The 22981-nt window shown below is 67.0% G+C and overlaps 1 protein-coding gene across 2 annotated transcripts in view; it reads left to right on the top strand.

The window, feature by feature from the left end:
- Nucleotides 1-397: 397 nt before the first annotated feature.
- The window catches only part of NOL4L (nucleolar protein 4 like), a 130481-nt gene continuing 107897 nt past the window's right edge, over nucleotides 398-22981 (top strand). Inside the window, exon 1 of one of the 2 annotated variants that reach the window (XM_004612578.3) lies at nucleotides 398-825. In XM_004612578.3, coding sequence (XP_004612635.3) covers nucleotides 505-825 — 321 coding nt within the window. In that variant the 5' untranslated portion in view covers nucleotides 398-504. The remainder of the gene's footprint in view (nucleotides 826-22981) is intronic. The other variant, XM_055138286.1, reaches the window with a different exon arrangement.

Here is a 22981-nt window from a genome sequence, read left to right as displayed (position 1 = left end):
GAGGAGGAGGAAGAGCAGCGGCAGCGGGAGCCCGAGCAGGAGCAGGATGAGCCGCGCGAGCTGACAGCGCCGCCGCCGCCGCCGCCGCCCGCGCCCAGGCTCGGTCTCGCTCCCCGCGCCCGGGGCCGCTCCCCGCCTCCCGCCTCCCCCGGCCGCCCGCGGGGCGGTCCGCCCCCTCTGCACCTCCGGGCCCGGAGCTGCCTCCATCGCTCCTGCATCCCGGCCGGGGGGAGGAGGAGGCGGAGCAGGAGGCGAGCCGGAGCCGCCGCCGCCAACGCCGCCGCCGCCGCCGCCGCCGCCGCCGCCGCCGCCCGAGCAGGACAGAGCGCGCCGCAGCCCCGCGCGTCCGGCCGCCGCCCGTGCCCATCAGGCAGCCGCGCCAGAGCCACACCGCGGGACAGCCCGGGCCGCGGCGCGCCCCGGCCCGGCCCAGCCCAGCCCCGTGCCGGCACCGGGCGGCCGGACAGCCGGCCCGCCCCCGAGGGCGCCGGGCGCGGCGGGAGGATGCCGAAGCCGACGCTGCTGCTGCGCGGGGGCTGGGAGCGCGAGCGCAGCCCCGGGGACTCGGAGCTGGGCCGCCAGTTCCGGGACTGGTGCCTGCGCACCTACGGCGACTCGGCCAAAACCAAGACGGTGACACGCAGCAAATACCAGCGGATCGCCGAGGTCCTGCAGGGCGGCGGCGGGACCGGCGCGGGCAGCGGCCCCGCGGCCGGCGAGAAAGGCAAGTTCCAGTTCTGGGTGCGCTCCAAGGGCTTCCGCCTGGGCAGCGGCCGGGAACCCAAGATGGGCCAAGTGGTGTATGTGCCGGTCAAGACGGGCTCGGTGAGTGCGCGCGCGGCGGCCGCGGGCCGGTCCCGCCGCGGGGATCGGGACGGGCGGGGGCGGGGTGTGGGCCGTGTGGGTGTGTGTCCGAACGGGTGTCCCTGAGCCTGTCCGTGGGTCCGGCCCGCCCGAGGCGCACGCGTCCCCGCTCGCCCGCCTGCCCGGGCAGCGCTCCGGGTTCGGGGCGTCCCTGCCCCCCTCTGCGCCGCCGCTGCCCGGCCGTGGCCGTGCCGGGCGGGCTGTCCCGGGCTGCTCACCCCAGCATGTTCCGTCCTCCTGTCCCTTCCCCCCGCCAGCAGGCGGCTGCTCGGGAGCCCGAGCCTCCCCCCCGCGCCCCCGCCCGCCCCGGGGCTGCCTGTCCCGGGCGCCTCGCGCTCCCGCCCCCGGGCCGGCTGGGCGGCGTGTGCGTGTGTGTGTGTCTGTGTGTGTGTGTGTATCTCTGTGTGTGTGTCTGTGTGTGGGGAGGGTGGTGCCGCGGGAGGGGGTGGGCAGGGGCAGCTGCGGGACGGGGAGTCCTGCTCCCAGCGCCTGGGGAGGGGGCCCCGCCGGGGCACTGTCTCCCCGACCCCACCCGGGGCTGGCCCAGGGAGGGGCGGCCGGAGCCGCAGCCTGGCGCAGGAGCAGCCTCCCGCGGGTGGGTGGGGCGCCCCCTCCGCCCCCCGGGCCCCTAGCTCCCCCCTCCCCGGGACGGGGGCGGCCTGACCTATCCATCCCCTCCCCTCCCCCGTCCCCGGGGCCGGCCCGGTCCGGGCGGGGTGGCGTGGGGGAGGGGGCGGGGAACCGCAGCCGCGGACGGGGAGGAGGAGGCGGGAGGCTGGGCGGGGGCGTCCCCTCCGGCCCGGGGCGCCCTGGAGAGGGCGTGCGGCGCGGGCCCCGCGGCTCCCCCGCCGGGACCTCATTGTTCTGCAGCGGGTGGGGGCTGGGGGGGTCCCCGGGCTGCTCCCGGGGCGCCGCGGAGCTTTGAACTTTCCGTCGCGGAGACCCTCCCTTAGTGCGTTCCGACCCCGGCCCGGCCGGCCCGGCCGCCCGCCCTGCCCCCCCACGCCCGCTCCCTCCCCGGCCTCGCCCGGCCCGAGCGAGCGAGCGGGGCCGCCCCGCGCCGGCCTCCCTCCCTCGCGCGCTCCCCCGCTCCCCCCTCCGTACTCCTCCCCCGGCCGGCCCGCCCGCCCCGCGCGCAGCCCGGGCCCCGGCCGGAGCGGGCTCTTCACACACAATTGATTCGGTCGTTACGAAAAGTGCACTTGTCCCCTCCCCCTCCCCCTCCGGCGGCCGCCCGGGCCGGGCCCGCGGGGCGCGGGGGCCGCGCGGGAGGGAGGCGGGAGCCGGGGAGCGGATCCGGAGGCGCCTCCCCCCGCGCCCAGGGGACGGGGCTGCAGGCCGCGGGGAGCGGGGCGCCGCGAGCGCCGAGGGCGGGCGGCCCATCTGCGAGGAGCGCTGATAACCGCGCGGCGGCCGCGGCGGCCGCCAGCAGCCCATCTGCGCCGCGGCCGCCTCCGGCCGGACCGAGCCGGGGGGGGGCCGGGCCGAGGGGCGCGCCGCGGGGGCGGCTGGGCAGGGTCCCGTCCCTCGCGCGTCAGGGACGCCCGCCCCCCGCCGCCAGCGCCCACCCCCCGCCTAAATCAGTGCTCTCTCCCGGACCCGGGGGAGTCAGGGTCATTGTCCCCTCCCTCCCGATCGAGCCGGGGACCCCTCCCTCAGCCCAGATCTGCGCCCACTTTCCCACCCGCGGAGTGGGGGGTCACTGACTCTCCGCAGCCCGGCTCTGCGTTCCCCACCCGGCCGGTTCCCGCCCCCTCCCCCAGCCCGGGGCAGTGTTCCCCAGTTTTAAGTGTGATTTTCTGCCCCCCCCCTGCGGCCAGTGCCCCAGCAGATGGTGGACTGGGGCTGCTCCTCACCCGGGGCCCCTGCCCTCAGCCCTCCAGGCTGCCCGGTCCCTAGTACCCCGCCCCCATCCCAGGCTGCGCATCCCTTCCCCGGGGCGCTGGGTGCCTGGTCTGAGGCGGGAGCCCCACTCCTGCCGGCCGGCAGGTGACCCTCAGAGCTGGCAGCTGACTCACTGGCTGAGTCTGTGTCTGGGTCTGCCTCTCCCCTAGGGCCTGGGCATCATGGGAAGCCCCCCTTCCCCCTCAGCCCAGCGGACTTCAAGGTGGAGCTAAGGCAGGCACATGCCCCCACAGGCCAGAGCAGAAAAGGGGGTGCCCGTGCTGGGCTCTGGGTCTTGCCCGCCTAGCCAATCCCCTCAGCTCCTACCTGAACCCCCCCTCATCCCCTCTGCCACCCCCCCTCAGGCAGCAGGGGCCTCACAAACCTCCATCCTGGCTCCCAGACCAATAATGAGCGTCCCCCAAGGGACCACCTGCCCGGGAGGCAGAGAAAGGGGACCCAGGCCTCCCAGGCCAGGCAGCCCGGAGGACGACAAACACAACAGCCGTGCCCTCCTGCGACAGCCCGCCCCTCCAGCTCCCGGCCTGCCCGGCCCCCGCGGGTCCCCAGAGAGCCAGTTAGTTACCTGCCACTCGCCCAGCCAACCGCAGCCAGCATGGGAGATGCCCCGTCCTGCCGCCCCCTCGCAGAGCACCGTCCTGGCGCCCAGGGATAATGTCCCTATTCCCATTTTCCTTCTCACTGATCTAAGGAGGGACAGATTCTGCCGGAATCCTGGGGCAGCCTGGCCTCTTCCTGGGTGGGGTGGGGGGGGGGTGAACGGGCACCTCCTTGAAAAGGTACGGAGGGTGGAGGGTGTCCCCTACCTCCCTCCGCTGCCCCCGCCCCCTCAGGCACCCACAGAGACCCACGATCAAACTTCTCATGGCCTCTGGTGGCCGTGGGGAGAGAGCCTGTAGTTTTGTCCTGGGTGGGTTTGGGTGAAGGTCATTGGCCCATACATCTTTGTCTTGTGCAAATGCTTAGCACCCAAGGGTATTGCGGGGGTGGGCACCGGGCATTGGAGTGGGTGGAACTCTGCGCCAGCCCTGGCCTGGGGCACCCCGCTAGAGGGGAGGGGCAGCCCAGGGACGGTGACGAAGCCCTGCGAACTGCAAGGGAGGGGAACGGGCGGGCGCACTCGCCGAGGAAGGAGAGGGGCTTGGGGAGCGGGGTCATCCAGCAGCTGACCGCGGGCCCCCTCGTGGGCACGGTCCCAAGGGGGGCGTCCCTGGTGTGTCATCGCTCTTGCATGCGGCTCTCGGCCGCCCCCTCTCCCGGCCCCCTCTCCTCCCCCGGCCATATGTGGTGCTGTGCTCCGGCCCTTCCCTCGTCCCGGCCGGCCTCGGGTCGATGATCTGACACCACTTGTCCCGTCCCATCTGGCCCTGAGCTTTTCTGGGTGTGTGTGACAAAGGCTTAATCTGTCCGGACGGGCCCAGGGCGGAGAGGAGGAGGGTGAGGGGAATTACACTTTGCCGGGGCCTCCTGCATCTGGGGCCCTGGTGGGGGGCGGGGTGGGGTGCGGCGGGGTGGAGGGGAGTGGGGGGGGGGCAAGTTGGCCTTCAGTTTGCAGGTCGTCACAGGAAATAGAAGTGCCGGCGGAGGGCGGGGCCCCCACCAGCAGGCACGGGCGCTCACGAGGCCAGATCCTTCTCATGACAAGAGCCCACCTGGCCCTCCTCCTTAGGGTTCGTTATTTCTCCTGTTGGGCCGGCTTTGGCCACACAGACAGACAGACAGACAGACAGACAGACACGCCCCGGGAGGCGAGACCCCGATTCCGTTCCAGCTCCGGCCACCAGGAGAACTTTTCCTTTTCCTCTGCTCTCCAGAGCTGGCAGCGCGGTCCGGGGGGCCTGTGAGGGTCACCAGTTCTCTGTCTGGGCTGGTGCCCCAGGCCATTTATTAATGTCTGCAGCCAGAGAGCCCTGAGGCCCCTTGGGAGGCCATTGTCCTCCTCTCTGTCCTCCTCCAGCTCTGCCATCTCCCAGATAGCAAAACTGAGGCCTGGGGAGAGGAAGAGTCCCTTGGCCAGGAGCCAAGGCTGGATGCAAATCTCTGGTCCAGTTGCTTCTCTGTGGGGACCTGGGGGCCCGTCACCAGCCAGGAATGCCGTCCCCCCCACACACACCGTCCTAGCCCCCTTTCCCCAAGGGGCACTGCAGATTGCCAACCCCCCTGCCACTCCCATGCTCTTGCGAGTGGGACCCCAGGTGCTGTGCTGGGTAAATTGACTAATGGTGATCTCGTCCCAGTTTGCAGACAATGTTCATTTAGTGCGGAGGGTTTTCACACTCTCCACAAGGCTCCCCAGAGCCTTCGTATAACCCTTTGGCACCTGCGGCCGCTGGCCGGGGCGGGAAATGGCCCCTGACTTAGCACAGTGTCACGGATGCCGTGGCTGGCCGTGACCTTGGGTTGGACACCTCCGTGTTTATGAATGGTCGCCCAAGAGACTTCCTCTGCACGCCTGTCGCGGTGACGAGGCTCTGCTCCCAGGGCCGGGCGGCTGGGCCTGCGGCCAGGCTTCAGATGAGCAAACTGAGGCTTAGGGACTTTCCCCACCAGGCCAGATCGCGGGTGCTGGGGGTGGGCCGGCCTGGAGTCTGGGCGCCCTCTGCCTACCTCTCCACGCCAGCCTGGCCCAGAGGGCCCTGCCAGGCCCTGCGGGGAGTCCAGGTCCCGAGTTGGTTCCAGAGGACCTGTGAGCACAGTCACGGGCTGGCAGCATTGCCCAGTCGGCTGGAGGCTGGATGGGCTCTATGGGGGGGGTCCCAGGGATGAGACGGGAGGAGTCCTCTGCTGTTCTGGGTTCCGGGGGAGGGGGCCCTCCGCATCGCTCAGGAGAGGCGCGGCCTGGGGGCTACGTTGGTTAAGTCTTGGCGGCTCAGATGAGCGTGTTCCCCGGCGCTCTGTGGAGCCGGGTGACGCTGCATGTAGGCGGCCCCAGGGCTCCTGTCCGGCCTTCTCGTCCTCTCCCCGGGAGGGAGTGGGACAGCCTCCCTGCCCCCACAGGACAAAGCATGGATGTTCCCCCTGTGCCCCGCCACGGACGGGCTGCGGGAGAAACACTGCTAAGAGGACCGGCCAGGGACAAAGGCTGAGGCCTGACCATGCTCAGGCGCCCGAGACCGCCCAGCCGCTCTCACCACCAGGCTGCAGGGCCACGGGCACATGCATGAGGCCGCTGTGTGCATGCACATATGACCGTGTGGGCGTGAGTGTGGTGCCTGCCCATGTGTAGATGGGGCTGCCGTGTGCCTAGGGGAAGAGTATATGTGTGTGTCTCTGTGTGTCTCTGTGTGTGTCTCTGTGTCTGTGTGTGTTTGTGTGTGTCTCTGTGTGTCTGTGGTGTGTTTGTGTGTGTCCTTCTGTGCATGTCTGTGTGTGTTTATGTGTATGTCTGTGTGTGTCTCTGTGTGTCTGTGTGTTTGTGTGTGTCTGTGTTTGTGTCTGTGTGTGTTTGTGTGTCTGTGTGTGTGGGCGTGTCTGTGTGTGTCTCTGTGTCTGTGTTTGTGTATGTCTGTGTGTCTCTGTGTGTGTGGTGTGTGTCTGTGTGTGTCCGTGTGTGCCTGTGTGTGTGTCTGTGCGTGTCTGTGTATCTGTGTGTCTGTGTGTCTGTGCATGTCTCTGTGTGTGTCTGTGTGTGCCTGTGTGTTCCTATGTGTGTGTTTGTGTGTCTCTGTGTGTGTCTGTGTGTGTGTGTCTGTGTGTGTGTCTGTGTTTGTATGTGTGTTTGTATGTGGGCGTGTCTATGTGTCTGTGTATCTGTGTGTCTGCGTGTCTTTGTGTCTGTGTGTCTGTGTGTGTCTGTGTGTGTCTGTGCTGTCTGTGTGTGCACGTGTGCACATGTGTGCGTATGGGCGGGTGTGCTGTTGAGGGAGACTGTGTGCTTGTGGCTGTGTAACTGCGCGTCTGTGTTGGCAGATGTGTGGGCACCTGGGCTGTGGGCATTGGCAGGCCATGCGTGTGACCGTGTGCGCCTGCACACATGTGCCTGATCCAGGCGCAAACAGCGTCCGTCTGGCCGTGCACAGCTGCTGGGGTGTCCTTCATCCTAACCGAGTCCGCCTCCCCGCGTCCCAGCCCCTGCCCCAGGGGTCTCAGCAGCCCCTGAACCAGAGGTGAGGGGGGACGGGCGTGGCCTGAAGGAGGGGTGCCACCTCACGGGACCCAGGACACCCCTTTGTTCCCAAGGCCCCTCTTTGTCTGCCCTCCTCGCCCTCTGGAAGGAAAGCGGGCAGAGCTTGTGACCTTTACCCCGTTGCTTTGGAGCCTGTGACCGGGGTGGGACCAGGCCTGCTTCTAGAGAGAGGCTCCGAACTTGCCTGAGTCCACGGCCAGGATGGATGGGATCTCAGCCTCTGCCTTGGGCTTGCTCCACTGCTCCCAGCCTCAGTTTCCTCATCTGGAAAATGGGCCTTGAAGACCCACTTCCAGAAACCTGGGCAAGTTAGGAGGGCTGTGCTCAGCAGAGCGAGTCTGCAGCTCACCCTAAAGCAGTTTCCCAAAGTGAGTAATAAGGTGCTTCCTCCCCGCCTCCCCAGGGCAGGTGGTAGCAGTGGCAGCCTGGGGTGAAACTGGGGGCACTTTCTGTTCATTCACTTGAAGAAAGTCCATTTCCAGAGGGGTGCTGAGTGATTGTTTTTCTGTGGAGGGGATGGTAAGCCAAGCAAATTTGGGAGCCTGTGTGCTAATGCGAGAGGCAGAGAGAAGGCTGGGCGAGCACCTGTCTGTGTGCCACTGATTCCGGGGGCCCCCAGGTCTTTGTCCACTCCCGGCCCGCCAACACCTAGCCGGGAGGGGAAGGCCCCTGGGACTTCCGGTCACTGGACTCCCGGGCTTCCCGGCCCAGCCCTGCCCTCTTGCTCGTTTGGCCTTAGTTTCCCCTCTGTGCCATGGCGCGTCCTTCTTCCTGGCCGGACTCTGGGGTGGGGGGTGGGGGAGAGGAGCGCGTCAGCCCCACATGCAGACCGTGGGAAGGAGCTCCCGGAGCGCGGGCCTCTTGCGGAGCCCGTTCCCTTCCCTGGCCCTTGGAGTCCTGGCGGGGTGATGCTCCTCCCCACCGCAGTGCTCAGCAATGATCTGCACCCTGGGGATGGGGGGTGGGGGTGGGGGGGTGTCGGGGCTCAGGGGCTCCCTCTGCCCAGACCAGGGAACTTTAGTGACGCCCTCTGCCTCGGGTGCCTGTTGGTTGTGTCGGATGATGGAAGCCAAGGGTGGGTGCTGTAGGGGTGAGGGTGGGGGCGTGAGGGCACCCCTTGTGGAAGGGTGAGCCTCCCCACACACCCCCTACCTGCCGCCCACCAGCTCCCGGTGGGGGTCTGAGAGCACAGCTCCCGTGTTCTTAGCCCGTCGAGCCTGCTGGCTTCTGTGGGGAGTCAAGAATCTGTCCTGGGAGCACCCCGGGGTGTTCCCCAAGTTTCACCCAGAGCAAGTGGCCCCAGGGCCTGGAGGCAGGTTCCCCCCTCCCCACCCAGTCTGGCTGAGCCTTGCTTGAGGGACTCTCAAAACCTTCCCCAGGTGTGTGGGGGGAGCTGGAGCGATAGCACAGCCAGAGGTCATTTGCCTTGCATGCAGACTGACCCGGGTTCGATCCCCTGCATCACATATGGTCCCCTCCCAAGCACCACCAGGAGTAATTCCTGAGAGCAGAGTCAGAAAGAATGCCTGTGCATTACCGAGTGTGACCCCCCCAAAAAAAAGCTTCCCAAGATCCAGCTTGCACCCACTCCCCACCCCCCACCCCCGCTGGGCCAGACCCGCCCTCCCCTCCTCGGTGTTAGGTGCCGCCTTCCCTTGCCACCTCAGTGCTGGCCCGTGGAGCAGGTGGAGAGACCAGGCAGGACTGGCTCCCAAGCTGAGAGACTAGGCTCCTCCCATGTGTTCTCACACACACACACACACACACACACACACACACACACACACACACACACACACACACACACACACACACACACACACACACACACACACACACACACACACACACACACACACACACACACACACCCCTGCTGTCCTGCCTCCCGGCTCCGCCCCCAGCCAAGCCTGTGGCCAGTCCTGTTCACTGCACCTTCCAAATCCCTGGTGGATTCAGCCGCCGCCCCTCCGCCCCCCACCCCTTCCGCCTCCTGTGACTCCAGGCCCAGAGTCCCCGTGTCACTCAGCACCCCTGCCCCCTCACCCCTCCTCACGCAGCCAGGGGAAACTCGGCAGAGAGCAGATTCTCACGCTCCCGGGTGCCGAGCCCTCCAGGATCCCGTCTCTCCAAGAGCTGGAGTGCTTCCTGAGCCCCAGGGCCTGAGCACCCCGTCCACTCTCCCCTGCTGGCCGGAGCGCCCCGCTGCACCCGCTCTCCGCCCCCTGCTGCTGGAGCTCAAACACCGCAGCCTCCCTAGTCTCTGGCCAGCCACCCCCGGGTCCCGCCAGGCCGGGCCCGTCTGGGTTTGGCTATTACTTTATTTAGGGAGGGGGGTGCTGGGATGGAAGCCTCCTGCACAGAGAGCCCTGTCCAGCCCAGGTTGGCCTCTCAGGCCTAGAATGGCCCCTGTCCCTACGGGGCTCCCCACAGTCGAGGGGCGGGGTCTGTGGGGAGAACCACTGCCCAGGCCGGTGCTCGGCCTTAGACCTCAGGGTTCTGCCCCTGCTCCCTCATGCGCCAGGGCGCCCTCAGGGCGGTGGCCTTGGACAAGAGCCTTTGGGTGAGAGCCGAGCATGGGGCACCCCCTGCCGGGGTGCAGAGCTGAGCCAGGCTGTGGACCGGGTGCCCAGGGGCACTTTCCAGGAGAAGCCGCAGGAGCTGCAGAACACGTCCAGGGGGCTGGGGAGGGTCCCCCTCCCCTCCCCTCGGTTTTCCAGATCCCTCCAACACATCAGCTTGACCACTGCTGCGGGGTGCTGGGGGACGGGCAGGGGAACCCGGTTGGGGTGCAGAGGAGAGAAAGCCCTAGAAAGTTCCTCAGAGGAGCTGGTGCGCCATTCTGGAGGGAAGCAAGGAGGGGCAGGAGGGTTGGAAGAGGAAGAGGAGGGGGCGGAGCGATGGCACAGCAGGGAGGGTGTTTGCCTGGCACACAGCTGACCTGGGTTCGATCCCCGGCATCTCATATGGTCCCTAGAGCAACACCAGGAGCAGTTCCTGAGTGCAGGGTCAGGAGTAACCCCTGAGCATCCATGAGTGTGACACCCGCCCCCACAAAAAAAAAAAAAAATGAAAAGGAGAGCTCAGATAGGGCAGGTGCGGGCACGGGCTGGGGTGGAGCCTGCCCAGGACAGGAGAGGAGGGCTGGACTCCGTGACACGGGCGTGGGGGTCCAGGGCCCCGGTGGGTGGAGCCCTGCTGGGAGCAGGGGCATGGAGGAAGTCGGGCGAGTGGCAGGCAGGGCTGTCTGGGCCAAGGCACAGGGGAAGGGCCCACGGGGTGGCCCCCAGCCCTTCTCCAGGTGGGAGGCGTGTGGCAGTGCCGCTGCAGGAGACCCGGTGACTGAGGCCCCAGTGGGGCCCCTGCTCCTTGTCAGCTGGTTTGCGGGGCCCCGTCCCCGCCGGCCTGGGCCCCTGCTTGGGCCGATGACTCATCGGTTTCTCGTTTTCTCGGCATCCCGGGCTGAGGAAATGTTCGAGGAGACGCGGGCCCTGCTATGCCAGGCCGGGCCCTGACCGGTGCCGCAGGTCCGGGGAGTGAGCTCAGGGCCAGGGGGCGGCTGCCAGTGTCCCCAGGGCAGGTTTCCGGGAGCCCGGGAAGAGGGGGTTCCCGCCAGCCCTGCTCCACAGGTGAGCAGGCCTGAGGACCCGCGACCACCCGCAGGGACACTTGGGGGGACCCCGCTGAGGAGTGGGGCATGGGGAGGGGTCTGCCAGTTCCTGGGCACGTGGCTGGCAGCACCCTGCGGTAGGGCTGCAGCACCTGCTTCTGTTCGAATGGCTGTCGGGGAGGGCGGGCAACCCACACGCCCGGGTGGGCACGTGGGGAGATGGCACCGAAACACAGCCGCGGGCTGAGTGCAGGCTTTGCACACGGGAGCCCGGGTTCTATCCCGGGCACCCCAGGGTTCCCCGAGCACTGCCGGGTGTGGCCCCTGAAACCCTGCGCTTCCTCCTCTGGGCCCCCTAGGGGGACCACCCTTCCTTTATTGCAGGGGCTCCGACAGACCCAGAGGGTTGTTGGGCCGTTTGCCTCCTGGTGCTAGTTAGGGGCCCCTCTGCGGGGTGAGAGGAAAGCGGGGGGCTCAGGAGAGGCCGTTTCTGGAACTCTGACCTGCTGGGGAGCCAGGACGGGGCAGGAGGAGGGGCAAAGGGCTCCCGCCGTGTGGACTCTGAGCCCCTGCAGGCAGCGTGGGGAGCGGGGAGCAGGGGCGTGGCCGGGGAGCCAGCGCCTTTCCTCTCCTCCACCCTTCTCTCTGTAAGAGACTATGGACCCGCTGGTCCCCCGCTGGTCCTGCCTGCTGCGGCCCCTGCTGGGAGACAGCCCAGCCCCCAACCCTGGACACTGCAGGGGGAGCTCAGTGCGGCCCCAGGCTTGAGTTTCTGGGACTCATGAGCCCATGCGGCAAGTCGCCGCCACTCCCTGAGCCTCAGTTTCCCCTTCTGTCGGAGGGACCCGGCTGGGCTGCTTGCTGCAGGGGGTGCTGGGGTGCCTGAGGGCCGTGGGAGTCTGGGGAACTGCTCTGCGCAGGGCCCAGAGCCCAGGAAGGGGGGAAGGGAGGAGAGCATGGCTCTCAGGGGCAGATGGGCACCCAGGTCCCTGCGGGGGGGCTGCTGCCTTCTCTTCGGGGTGGGAGCTCCGTGCGGGAGAGGGGCGCGCCCAGGGTCAGAGACTGCCCGGGGTCCAGCTGCCTCTTGCGGGGCAGGGGGGGGGCGGCAGAGGGGAGGGGTCCTTCTGGGGTGAGGAGTGGTTTCAGCTCCCACCTCCCCCACCAGCTGTGCAGCCTCAGAGAGACACGGCTCAGCCTCTCCGAGCCTGCCTGCGGCATCCGTCCAGCGGGGGTCCTCGTGGCACTGCCCGCCAGGGTCAGCCCCCGAGTCTGCAGCCACCAGCGCTCAGCCTCGCCGGTGTGGATGCAGAGGCCTCGAGCTGGCCAGAGCGGTGCAGCGGGGAACGTGTTTGTTTGGGAGCTGGGCCCCCCTGGGTCCCCCACCCCTCCACGGCAGAGCTCATGGCCCCGGCGTCTCTGGGGGCCCTTTCCAGAGTGGGGCGGCACCGTGAGCCTGGCCTGGCCTGGGGGGTCATCGAGGAGTCCTGCAGGTCAGGAGGGCCGGGGCGCAGGGGGGCATGGGGGCGGATGGGGGCTCAGCCAGTGTCTTGCACTGCAGCTGAGAGGGGGAGCTCGGGGGCCCCCCCTCATGGGCAAAGCACAGCCCACCCACCCCCCGCCCCACCCCGCCAGGCCAGCTGAGCTGCCAGCACCATCTGGGCGGCATGCAGCTCTGGGCCGGGCGACTGGCCTGGAGGCTGGGGGCCCGGAAATGGGACCTGCTGGCGGACGAGGAGCATGGGAAGGTGTGAGACAGGACAGAGCAGCATCCTAGGAGGGGTGAGGTGCCCGCCCCGCCCTCTCCCCACGACCCCCAGCCCTCCTCCTGCAGAAGCTGCTGGCTCTGGGTGTGAGTCTGAGGTCTGCCTTGCACCTGCTGTGTGGCGTGGGCAAGCTCCCCAGCCTCTCTGTGCCTTTCTTTCTTTGCGGGGCTAGTCATTGTTGTTGTTGTTGTTGTTGTTAGCATACCTGACTCTGCTCAGAGCTTACTCCTGCCTCTGCACTTAGGAATTGTCTGGGGATCGAGCCTGGGTCTGCCTCATGCAAGGCAAGCGCCCTCCCCGCGGGACTTTCATTCCAGCCCCTGTGCCTTAGTTTCTGTATCTGAAAAGTGGGGAGGCGTGCCGGAGAGACAGTGCAGGGATCAAAGCCCCAGCCAGCCCCGGGACCGTCCCTGGCACCACAGACCAGGATTGATCCCCGAGCACAGGCCCAGGAGTAAGCCCTGAGTACCTCCGGGTGTGACCTAATAACCCCTGCACCCCCCTCCCCAATATAGCCAGTGGGGGGCCTGAGAACTCCACTCCTGGCTCTTCCTGCCTCAGCTCCTGCCACAGTGCCCAGCACCCCCTCCCCGCCCCCCGCCATACATGGCTCAGCTTTCCTGGCTTCTGCTCATTAAGGCCAGGGTCAGAGGTAGAGGTCAGCCCCGGAGGTCAGCTCGGGGGCCCCAGATCTCAAGACAGGCCTCTGGCGTGGAGGGACTTTCTGTCATCTGTCACCCCCAGCCCTGGCCCTGGGCTGGGGACGTGGCTGTGGCGTGCAGGAGGCCCGAGGGCTGGGCCGAGGCCTCTTGGCCAGGCCCCAGCGGCTGGGTTTCAAGGCCCTGCTCTGCCTGCCGCGGGCCCGCCGCTCTGGAGAACGTTCCCAGCGCCTAGCCTTGGTCTCCTTATCAGGACAGGGGAGAGGCGGGGTGGGGGGGGGGGCACGGGGCTGCAGCCTGGAGCCAGGGCAGTGCCCCTGAGGGCTGGGGATTGGGTCCATCCTCGGCCCCCAGCGCTGGGGGCTCAGGCCCACGGGCCCGGGATGGAGGCCGCGCGTGGCTCTCAGCGGCCTTGTTCTCTGTGAAAGCCTCTTTGTCAACCCCCCACTAGCTCCTCCTGTGGGGCTGTGTGACCCTGGGGCCTCTCTGAGCCTCAGTTTCCTCCGTGGTCAGAGGGCCGAGGCTGCCCTCCCACCACAGGCTCTTTGAAGGCAGGGACACCCCCCCCCCCCGACACACGACGTTTTTTCCTTTTCTCTTTTCCCTCAGAGGACCCCCGGACGCCCCAGCGCGAGGGCGCAGAGCCGCCCCCACGGCCCGCTCTGGACTCGGCCCAGACTTCGCTCGCCCGGTCTTGCTCGTGCCCCACCTCGCCCTGGCCCACGCGCACAGGCTGGGTCTCTGTAGGGCTCGGGCTGAGGGGTGCAGGGCCTCCCCCCCGCCGAGACACTAGCGGTCTTTCCGCCTGTTTTCTCTCCTCTTCACCCGGGGGCTGGTTGAAATAGGTAAACCTCACCGACTTCCTGCTCCACTCGAGGCCTTCTGCCGGGTCCCCAGAACTCTCCCGGCCAAAGCCACCAGGTCCCCAAAGGCCCCTTTCTCCCCATCTGTGCTTCCTCATTGACCCTCAGCCACACCGAGCTCCTGTAGTCCTGCTGGAATGTCACCTCCTCCATGAGGCCCTCCAAGACTATCTTCCCAGAGAGCTGGAGTCCTTCCCTCCCTTCCCCTCTCCTCCCTTCCCCTTCCCTTTCCCCCCCCCCCCCCATCTCTCTTGGCCCTTATTCATCTTTGGGGCCCTTACCAGTGTCTGGCAGATGCCGGGTCCGTGTGACTGTTCTCCTGGGACCCTGTGGTCTTGCTCACAGCTCGGTTCCCAGCATCTGGTGCCTAGTAGCCACTTGGTCAGGATTTGCTAAATGGAAGCTGCAAGCTTGCCCTTTTCTGCTTTGTGCCTCAGTTTCCCCTGAAAAACAGAGAACCAGAATTGTGGGACAGAAAGCCGGGTGCTTGCCTGATGGTCAGGGGCCTGTCCAGCAGCGTCCTGTAGGCCCAGGGTGAGGGACACGGAGGGACTGGGGGGTGGTCACAGAGCTTCTCCCCTTCCCCCGCCTGCTCAGTTACAGCCTTTGAACTGGCTCCTGGTGCTCTTGGGGACCTCAGGTGGGGCAGGGACACAGGCTGGGGGCACAGGGCAGAGAGGCTGGCTCAGAAGGAGGGCGGGGGCTGGGAGCTCAGGGGCTGGGTGGTCCCTGAGAGCCAGAGCGCAGGCAGAGAAGATGCAGAGAGAGCCAGCCCCAGGGAGCAGCCCCGGCAGGCGGAGACTGTGGATTCTGGGGGCCGAAGCCCGGAGGGAACTTAATCTACAGAAAGGACGTGAACGGGGCTGGCCGCGAAGGGACGGACTCGACAGCCTCCTCTTCCTCCGATCAGCTGGCTTATTCGCCGGAAAAGCCTCTTTGTCGTTCACTCACTCATTCATTCATTTACCTGCACATTCAGCAGCTGGAGAGAGCCTGCGAGGGTGAGCAGTCCCGAGATACTGTGCAGGGCGTCTCCCGCGTGCAGATCCCACAGGCGTGGCAGCGGTAGTGGTGGCGGTGGTGGTGGCGGTGGTGGTGGTGGTGCAGTGGTAGTTATGGCAGTGACGGTGATGGGAATTTCAGTGGTGATGGTGATGGAGATGGTGCTGATGGAGTTGATGACCACACATGGTGGTGACGGTGAGGATGAAGATGGTGACAGCAATGGAAATGAGGGGGGGGGTGGTGGTGGTGGAGGTGGTGGTGGTGACGGCCAGGATGGTGATGGTGGTGGTGTGTGATGTCAGACATGGTCGTCAGGGCCATGGTAATATTGGTGACGATGCTGAGGGTGGTGGTGCTGGAGGGGTGGGAATGATGATGGCGGCCTATTGGTGATGATGCGGTGGTGGCGGCAGCACCGTGGGAGACAGGAAAGGGGACGATGGCCATGGTGGTGAGAGTGAGCATGTGTCAGCTGGCGCCTCCTGAGGCTCTCGCTGCCGACCTGCTCTCTGTGTTTCCTGTGGGCTTGTGCACACCCCATCAGCAGCCCCGGGAGGCGCTGAGATCTTACGTAACCTGCCCCAGACCTCCTGCGGGCAAAGGGCGGCACCCGGATGTGACCCGGGCCGGCTGCTGTCTGGCTGCCCACTGCCCGCCACTCCCTGGGAAGCCCCCTCTGCAGGTGACTTCCGCTCCTCCACCGGGCCCAGCGTGGGGCCAGCAGGAGTCTGTCGAGGTGGAATCTGCCCTCTGGGGAGAGCAGGAGTCTGTCTGTCTGTCTATCTGTCAGGCTCCGCCCTCCAGAGCGCCCTGGCCCGCTCTCCCAGGCCTGGCCCGTGACCAGGGAAACCGTCCATGCCCTCCAGGGCCGCCCCTGGGGAGCCAAGGAACTCACCTGGTAGAGGCCAAAGTATCCAGGCCTCCCGTTCCCTGGAGCGATGTGGCGAGGCAGCAAAGCAGAGTCTATCCCAGACCCTCCGGCGGGGCCTGGCCGGCGGGGGAGGCGGGAGGCGGGTGAGGGCTTCCTTCCTCTTGCTGTCTCTGTTCCCCCACCCCCGGCTCCTGACCAGCCTCCTGCACCCCCCCTTGGAGCAAACCCAAGCCCAGGGGGCAGAGTGTGGGTGGGGGCTAGGAGCAGACGGCCTGGGCACGGGGCTGCCTCTGCGAGCCCCACGCAGCCCGGGGACCTGCTGTACTGGGTTGTCCAGGGTATCTGCCGCCAGGGTGTTCAGTGCCAGGCACTCGGTCAAGCTCTGCAGACCCAAGTGAAAATCTCTGCGCGTGGCGAATGGGCACTCGACACCTGGGGCAAAGCGCGTGTTGGATTTGGAGCGTGTCCATGCTGTCCCCTGCTGAGGGGCAGGGTGGGGGAGAGAATGAGAGGGAGCTGGGGGTGCCAGGGTGGGAGGCATTGGAATTTTAATCAGGGTGTCAGAAAGGGCCCCAGAAGGGGGCACTTTGAAGGATGCTCAGAGAAAAGGGAGGGGAGCAAACTGGCATGGTGTGCGGCAGGAGAGCACTCTGGGTAGAGGGTACAGCTCATGCAAAGGTCCAGTGGCAGGAGTGCACCTGAGAGGTATGAGGAACAGTGAGCCTTGGGAGCTGCAAGACCCCACTTGACACTGCAGGACCTTGGGCCACAGAACAAAGTCATTTCTGAGTCCTCACATAAAAATCAGTGATATTGGTGTCGGGGGGGGAGGGCTGGAGTGGCCAGGGAGCGGCCGGGTCTTCCTGCCCAGCTCTCTGTCTGGAGGATGATTTTGTGGACTAGTCCTGACTCTTTCTGGAACTGGAGCCATAGGACAGCGGGGAGGCACTTGCCTTGTGTGTCGCTGGGTTCGACCCCCAGTACCCCCATAGGGTCCCCTAAGCCCACCAGGAGTGATCCTTGAGCACAGAACCTGGAGTTGGCTCTGAGCACTGCTGGGTGTGGCCAAAGAACAAGGTGTGTGTGTGTGTGTGTGTGTGTGTGTGTGTGTGTGTGTGTAAACCTAGTCCTGACGCTAAGAGGCTGCCTCTTGCTCAGCCCTGAGTTCAAATCCTCCTGGGTCTACAGCTTTCTGGCCCGGTGAGCTGAGCGGGTCCCTGCCTACAGCTCTCTCCGTGTCTTACCTGTAACACCTGAGAGTCAGTACCTGCAGGTCACGGTTGCATGGGGACACACAGGAGACTCTCCGAAAGGGTCCAGGAGCCCAGCATACGTTAGCCTGTCTGAGGCACCCAGAAAGTGTTTCCCACCGTCCTCCCTACGCTGGGAATCTCGCCCTTCCCTTAAGCCCCGGGAGCAAGAGGGGGCAGGGAACCCAGGGGCCGGGGGTGCACGGCGTGCCCAGGAGACAGCGAGGCAGGGCCGATGGAGGGTGGGCCCTGGGGACCACACCGTGGAGCAGTAGTCATCAGATTTGTGGTCCCCGAGCAGGTTTCGTAAGGAGCGGCTTGGGGGGCCGGCCAGCCGCTGTTAGGGTGTCGAAAGGCGAGAGCGTGGGGGAGCCCAGGCCACAGACGGGGGTGTCCCGGGCGGGTCTCGGAGAAGAGGAAGAGGCCGGGGCTCACGTGACTGTCCACCCAGCCCGAGTGTCCATCCGGTGTCTGGCCTTGCAGTGCGGGGATGGGCCCCCCCCAGCCGCGGGGCCCCAGGGAGCTCTGAGCCGAGGGAGCGCGGCTTCAGCGTGGGGCCCCGCCTGACCCCCTGGACTGGGCCCTTCTCCCCAGGGCTCTGTCCACGCTCCGGCCAGCCTCCAGGAAGGCTCCGCCCAGGGAGGGGGAACCCAGGCCCGGCTTGCAGCCGTCCCTGCCTCCGCCTGCTGGGGGCGCTGCGGCGGCCTCTCCGGAAGCCGGGAGCCGCTCTGAGCTCCGTGCTCTCCCAGAGAGCTTTTCCCTGAGACTGCACACGCACGCTGTTCCTGCCTCCTGTTGTCCCCGGGCGTGACCGACGCCCCTGGGCACAAGGAGCACGGGCCGGGTCCCCCGATCCTAACGGCCCTTCCACGCCCCCAGTCAACTCAGCTGCAGGATGGGGGCCCGGACTGGTCAGTCCCAGCCGAGAGAGGCCGTCGGGGACACACAGCCCGGAGAGATGGGGCCGAGGCCCACCAGGCCCTGGGCGGTGCAGAGTTCCGGGTGCTGGGCTTTCCACCTGAGAGGTGCCGGGCGCCCCGCAGCAGCGACCACCCGCTTCCTAGGAAGGGGCTTTCGCGCTGGGATTGTTGGATTCGCTGTGCCCCCCCCCCCCGCACACACACACCCTGTCCCTGCTTAGAAGGATGGGGGGGCAGCGGCAGGTGGTTCTCGGGTGTGGACACGAGGCCAGCTCAGGCTGCACTGGGCGGCCAAGGGCGCCTTTGTCCCCTTTGTCTCCCTCTCGTGCAAATTAGCAATTACCTTTCCTGCTCTGCAGGCTCGGCCTTTCCTGGGAGAATTGCTCCGGAGCAGCCACTGAGCAGGCAGGCGCTGCCTGGCTAATTAGGGGGTGGCCTCTGGGGAGAGGCTCCAGGCCAGAGTGGCCAGAATTGGGGCTCCAGCTGCCTGCGGCTGCTGCCAGCTCTGCTGGGGGACCCGGTGATGCCCTGGGCTCCGGCACACTCTGGCCCTCTGACACCCTGACCCTGGCTTCGTGGCTTCTGAGCTGTGTGCTCCCGGCCGAGTCGCTCTGCCTCTCTGGGCCGCTGGCTCCTCATCTTCCCCCATAGGGTTGTGTGGGCTTGGAGCCCACACCCCAGGGCTGTTACTGCCTCCACCTCGGCAGTACAGGCGAGAGGAGAAGCCCGGCTGGGCCCCAGGCCTGTAGGTAAGAGTCAACGGGGCAGGACTCTGGGCCCCATGGGCTTCTCGAAGGAACAGAGCACTCGAGGCTCTGTGCTGTTGTGCCTGGAGTAGGGCCTGACCCGGAGCAAGTGCTCCCAGAGGTGAGACTCCTCCCCTCCCTCCTCCCTCTCACTCCCTTCCCCTCCCTCCTCCTTCCTGTCTTCTCTCGGGTCTCCTTCCTTCCCCCTCTCTCCCTCTCCCTTCCCTTCTTCCTCCTTCCCCTCGTCTCCTCCCTCCCTCCTCTCCTCTTCTTCCTTTTTTCTTCTTCCTCCTTCCCCTTCCCTCCTCCTCTTCCTCTCCTCTCCTCCCTCTGCTCTCTCCCCCTTTTCTTCCTGTTCCTTCTCCCACTCCTTCCTCTCCCCTTTTCCCTCCTCCCTGCCCCCCTCTAGCCTCAGAACCCCACTGACCTGAGCCCGAGCAGCAGCCGGAGGCTAAGGGGTGGAGGAATGGGGGCTGTGGGCGACCTGCTGGGGGGGAGGCGGGGGGGGGCTGTGGGAGCAAGGAGGGGGCGCATGGGCGGCCCCAAGACAGCGGGTGCCTGTGGGGAGCCGAGACCCTGCACGGGACAGGGGCTTCTCTGCAACAGTGACTCCTGGGTCCAAGACTCAGGAGGAGTGGAGGTGGGGTGGGAGTGTCCCGGCCGAGCACGTGGCCCTGCAGTGTGGCCTGAGGCTTGTGTGGGCAGCCGAGGGGGGACTCTGGGCTACGGCCCTGGGAGCTGGAGGGTGTCCGTGCAAACTTGCGTGCGACACGCCGCCTGCCGGCCTGGACACAGGGTTTCTGGGGCGCTGTCCCGTGAGAGCGTCAGCACCTACAGCCCTGCGTGCGTGTGTGAGCGGCACCCTGTGGTCTCCGCTGGTGCCCTCGGGCCTCGGCCTCGGCCCTGGCCTGTCACCAGGACCTTCCCCTGGGCCACTGCTCATTGGCCCGGAGCTGAGGCTCCACTGGCCCGAGGGACATTTGAGCCCGGGCGTCTGGCCTGAACCCCACTGCTCACCCCTCACCCCTGTCTCCAAGCGGGGCCCTGGCCGGTTCCCAGGGGCCCAGTTAATCCCCTCTCCAGGCCCCCAGCGCAGACCAATTAGTGCCTGCTGTGAGGGGCACCGCACCTGCCCCTCCCGCCCGCCCGTGCTCCCAGAGGCCGCTCCTGCTCTGGGCTCTGGGTCCCAGGCGCTCCCGGGACCCAGGCGAGGGGCGTGGGTTTTGTTTGGGGTTTGTTGTTTTCTCTCTGCAGAGCAGCAGGGAGCAGTGAAGCCAGGGAGCTCGGTCGCCCACTGCCCTGCTCTCCCCGCCTCTGCCTCCCTCTCCCCGGGGCCCCGCGGGTCCTCCGGGACAGGTGAGTGGGTTGCTGGCCAGCGGCGGCCGCCCCTCACCTGCGCACGGAGCTGGCTCCAGCGGGGGAGGAGGAGGAGGAGCAGGTCCTTGAGATGTGACAAAGGTCTGAGTGTGGGCCGCCAGAGCAGCGGTTTCCAGGCAACTGCGCTAGCCTGGGCTCCCCGCGGCGGCGGGCACATCCGTCATGCCGCCGCCTGGCTCAACCGGGAGCTGGGGCCGCCCCGGCAGCCGGGCACAGAGCCCGCGGCCCCGGCTCAGCCCTGCAGGGGACAGCAGCTCCCCGTCGGGGGCCGCCTGGGAGGCAGCACGGGAGGGACACCGGGCACCCAGCCGAGGGGCACCAGGCGGAGCTCCTGTGCCGTCCGTCCGTCCACCAGCCATACATCCGTCTGTCTGTTCTCCATCCATCCTTCTAGCTCTCACCCACCCATCCCTTCATCCTTTCCTCTGTCCGTCTGTCCAACCTCATCCTTCATCCTTCTATCCATCTCCATCCATTCCTCCGTCTGTCCATTCATTCATCTGTCTGTCCATCTGCCCAATCTCTTCCTCCATTCGCCCAGTCTTCTATCCATCCACCCGTCTGTCCCTCCATCCATCTATCCCTCCATCCACCCATCCATCTGTCTATCCATCCATCCATCCATCCATCCATCCATCCATCCACCCGCCCCTCTGCTCATCCAGGAATAGAATGGTAGCGGAGCGAGCAGAACGCAGATGCCTGGCCCAAACCCTGCTCCACTTCAGGGCCACTGTTTATCTTTGGTCGCCTCCCCTTCCCCTCCTCTGGGCCTCAGTTTGTTCGACTGTAAAATGGGCAGAGTCATGACTTTCAGTCTGTAGGGGTGTTGTGAGGCCCGTGGCAAGTGCTCCGTAGAGGTAAGTCCGTGGTCGAGGTGCTCCGCGTTGTGCCCGTCACGATGTGTGTGGGGAATCGGGATAACGAGACGCTTCCGGTCTGTGGCCTCGGCTCTCCGGGACAGGGCCTGTGTGACCGACTGGCTCTGTGACCCTAGGCAAGCCCCCTGCCCCAGAGCCTGTTTCCGCCGGCTCTGTGAAGAGAGGGTGGATGGAGTCTCCACGCCCACTCTCCCTGGGCCTGGAGAAGGGGGGGTGTGCCAGCGTCCCAGCAGGGCCTCACTCAGCTCCCTGTGATGGGCGCCCATGTGCTTGTGGGGCAGCCACGCCCCCACCTGGTTTCCAACACCCCACACACAACTGGTCTCCAGCCCCCCACACACCTGGTCTCCAGCCCCCCCCACCTGGTCTCCAGCCCCCCCAACCTGGTCTCCAGCCCCCCAAGCTGGTCTCCAGTCCACCCCACCTGGTCATCAACTGCCCACCTGGTCTCCAGCCCCCGCCACCTGGTCTCCAGCCCCCCCCACCTGGTCTCCAGCCCCCCCCACCTGCTCTCCAGCCCCACCACCTGGTCTCCAGTCCCCCCCACCTGGTCTCCAGCCCCCCCCACCTGGTCTCCAGTCCCCCCACACCTGGTCTCCAGCCCCCCACCTGGTCTCCAGCCCCCACACCTGTCTCCAGCCCCCCCACCTGGTCTTCAGCCCCCCACCTGGTATCCAGCCCCCACACCTGGTCTCCAGCCCCCACACCTGGTCTCCAGCCCCCCACCTGGTCTCCAGCCCCCACACCTGGTCTCCAGCCCCCCCCCACACCTGGTCTCCAGTCCCCCCACCTGGTCTCCAGCCCCCACACCTGGTCTCCAGTCCCCCCCACCTGGTCTCCAGCCCCCCCACACACACCTGCTCTCCTGCCACCCACCTGGTCTCCAGTCCCCCCATCCTGGTCTCCAGCCCCCCCCACCTGGTCTTCAGTCCCCCCACCTGGTCTCCAGCCCCCGCCTCCTGGTCTCCAGTCCTCCCCCCACCTGGTCTGCAGCCCCACCACCTGGTCTCCAGCCCCCCACCTGGTCTCCAGTCCCCCACCTGGTCTCCAGCCCCCCCACCTGGTCTCCAGCCCCCTCCTCACACACATGGTCTCCAGCCCACCTGGTTTCAAGAGTTCCCTCACTTCTGCTTTGAGCCCCCTACCCGCCCACCCCTCCACACACAGCTGGTTTCCAGCCCCCCCCACATCTGATTTCTAGCCCCCCTCTCTCCCCACCCCAGCTGGTCTGAAGGCTGAGGGCTTCCGCAGGGCTGCCCTGTGCCCTGAGTCCTAATGGCCCCGGCTCTCTCCCTGGCAGTGCTCACGCCGTCCTCATCCCCCTCCTTTCTGGAAACAGCCTCGGCCCCCCCCCACCCGGGGCCTGGAGGGCAAAGAGGAGGAGGAGGAGAGGAGGAGGAGGAGGAGGAGGCAGTGGCAGTGGTGGAGGCCTGAGTGCCAGGGGCCGGGCGGTCTGCCGGCCTTTTGTCTCAGCTGCCCAGCCCAGTGGCCAAGGCTCAGTTCCCCGGGGCAGGCCGTGTTGCCAGGCTGCTGGTGGCTCAGGGAGGCCGCGTGGGCAGCCGGGTCTGGGCAGGCCTGGGCTGGCAGGGCCCCCGGGGACAGCCTGGCCCTGTGTGGCGGGAGGGAGGAAGCCCGGAGGCCTGGAGCAGAGCTCAGCCTCTGGCCATGGTCTCCACACCTGCTCCGCCTCCAGCGCCCCCCGCCCCAGGCCCCTCTCACAGGCAGGTCAGTCTCAGCCCCGCAGGGGACAGCTGTTGTGGTACTGAAGACCCCCGCCCCCCCCAGTCCCTTGCAGCCGTAAACCAGAGTCCCCCGAGGGCCAGACGTGGTGTGGGTGCTGAGAGCCCCCAGAGCCCCTCAGAACCACTCTTGCTGTTGCCTCTGCTTTTGGGGTGCACGCTGTGAGCTAGGAGGGGTGTCGGGGACAGCATCCCATCCAAGAGGCCTCTCCTGAGCTTGCCCAGGTGCCTCGCCTCTGAGCTGGCGTCAGGGCAGCCCCGATGGGAGTCCTGCGGGAAGGGGTGCGGGGAAGGGAGGGGAGAGGGGGACCTCTGAGCTGCTTCTGCAGGCGTCTGAGCCCCTGAGGTCTGAGAACCGAGGCTGGTGATCCCGGAGAGTCAGCCTTGGGACGGGAGATGCCC

The sequence above is a fragment of the Sorex araneus genome, chromosome 5, assembly GCF_027595985.1.
Source record: "Sorex araneus isolate mSorAra2 chromosome 5, mSorAra2.pri, whole genome shotgun sequence".
NCBI classification, from domain to species: Eukaryota; Metazoa; Chordata; class Mammalia; order Eulipotyphla; family Soricidae; genus Sorex; species Sorex araneus.
This window is presented reverse-complemented; position numbering and strand designations above follow the sequence as displayed.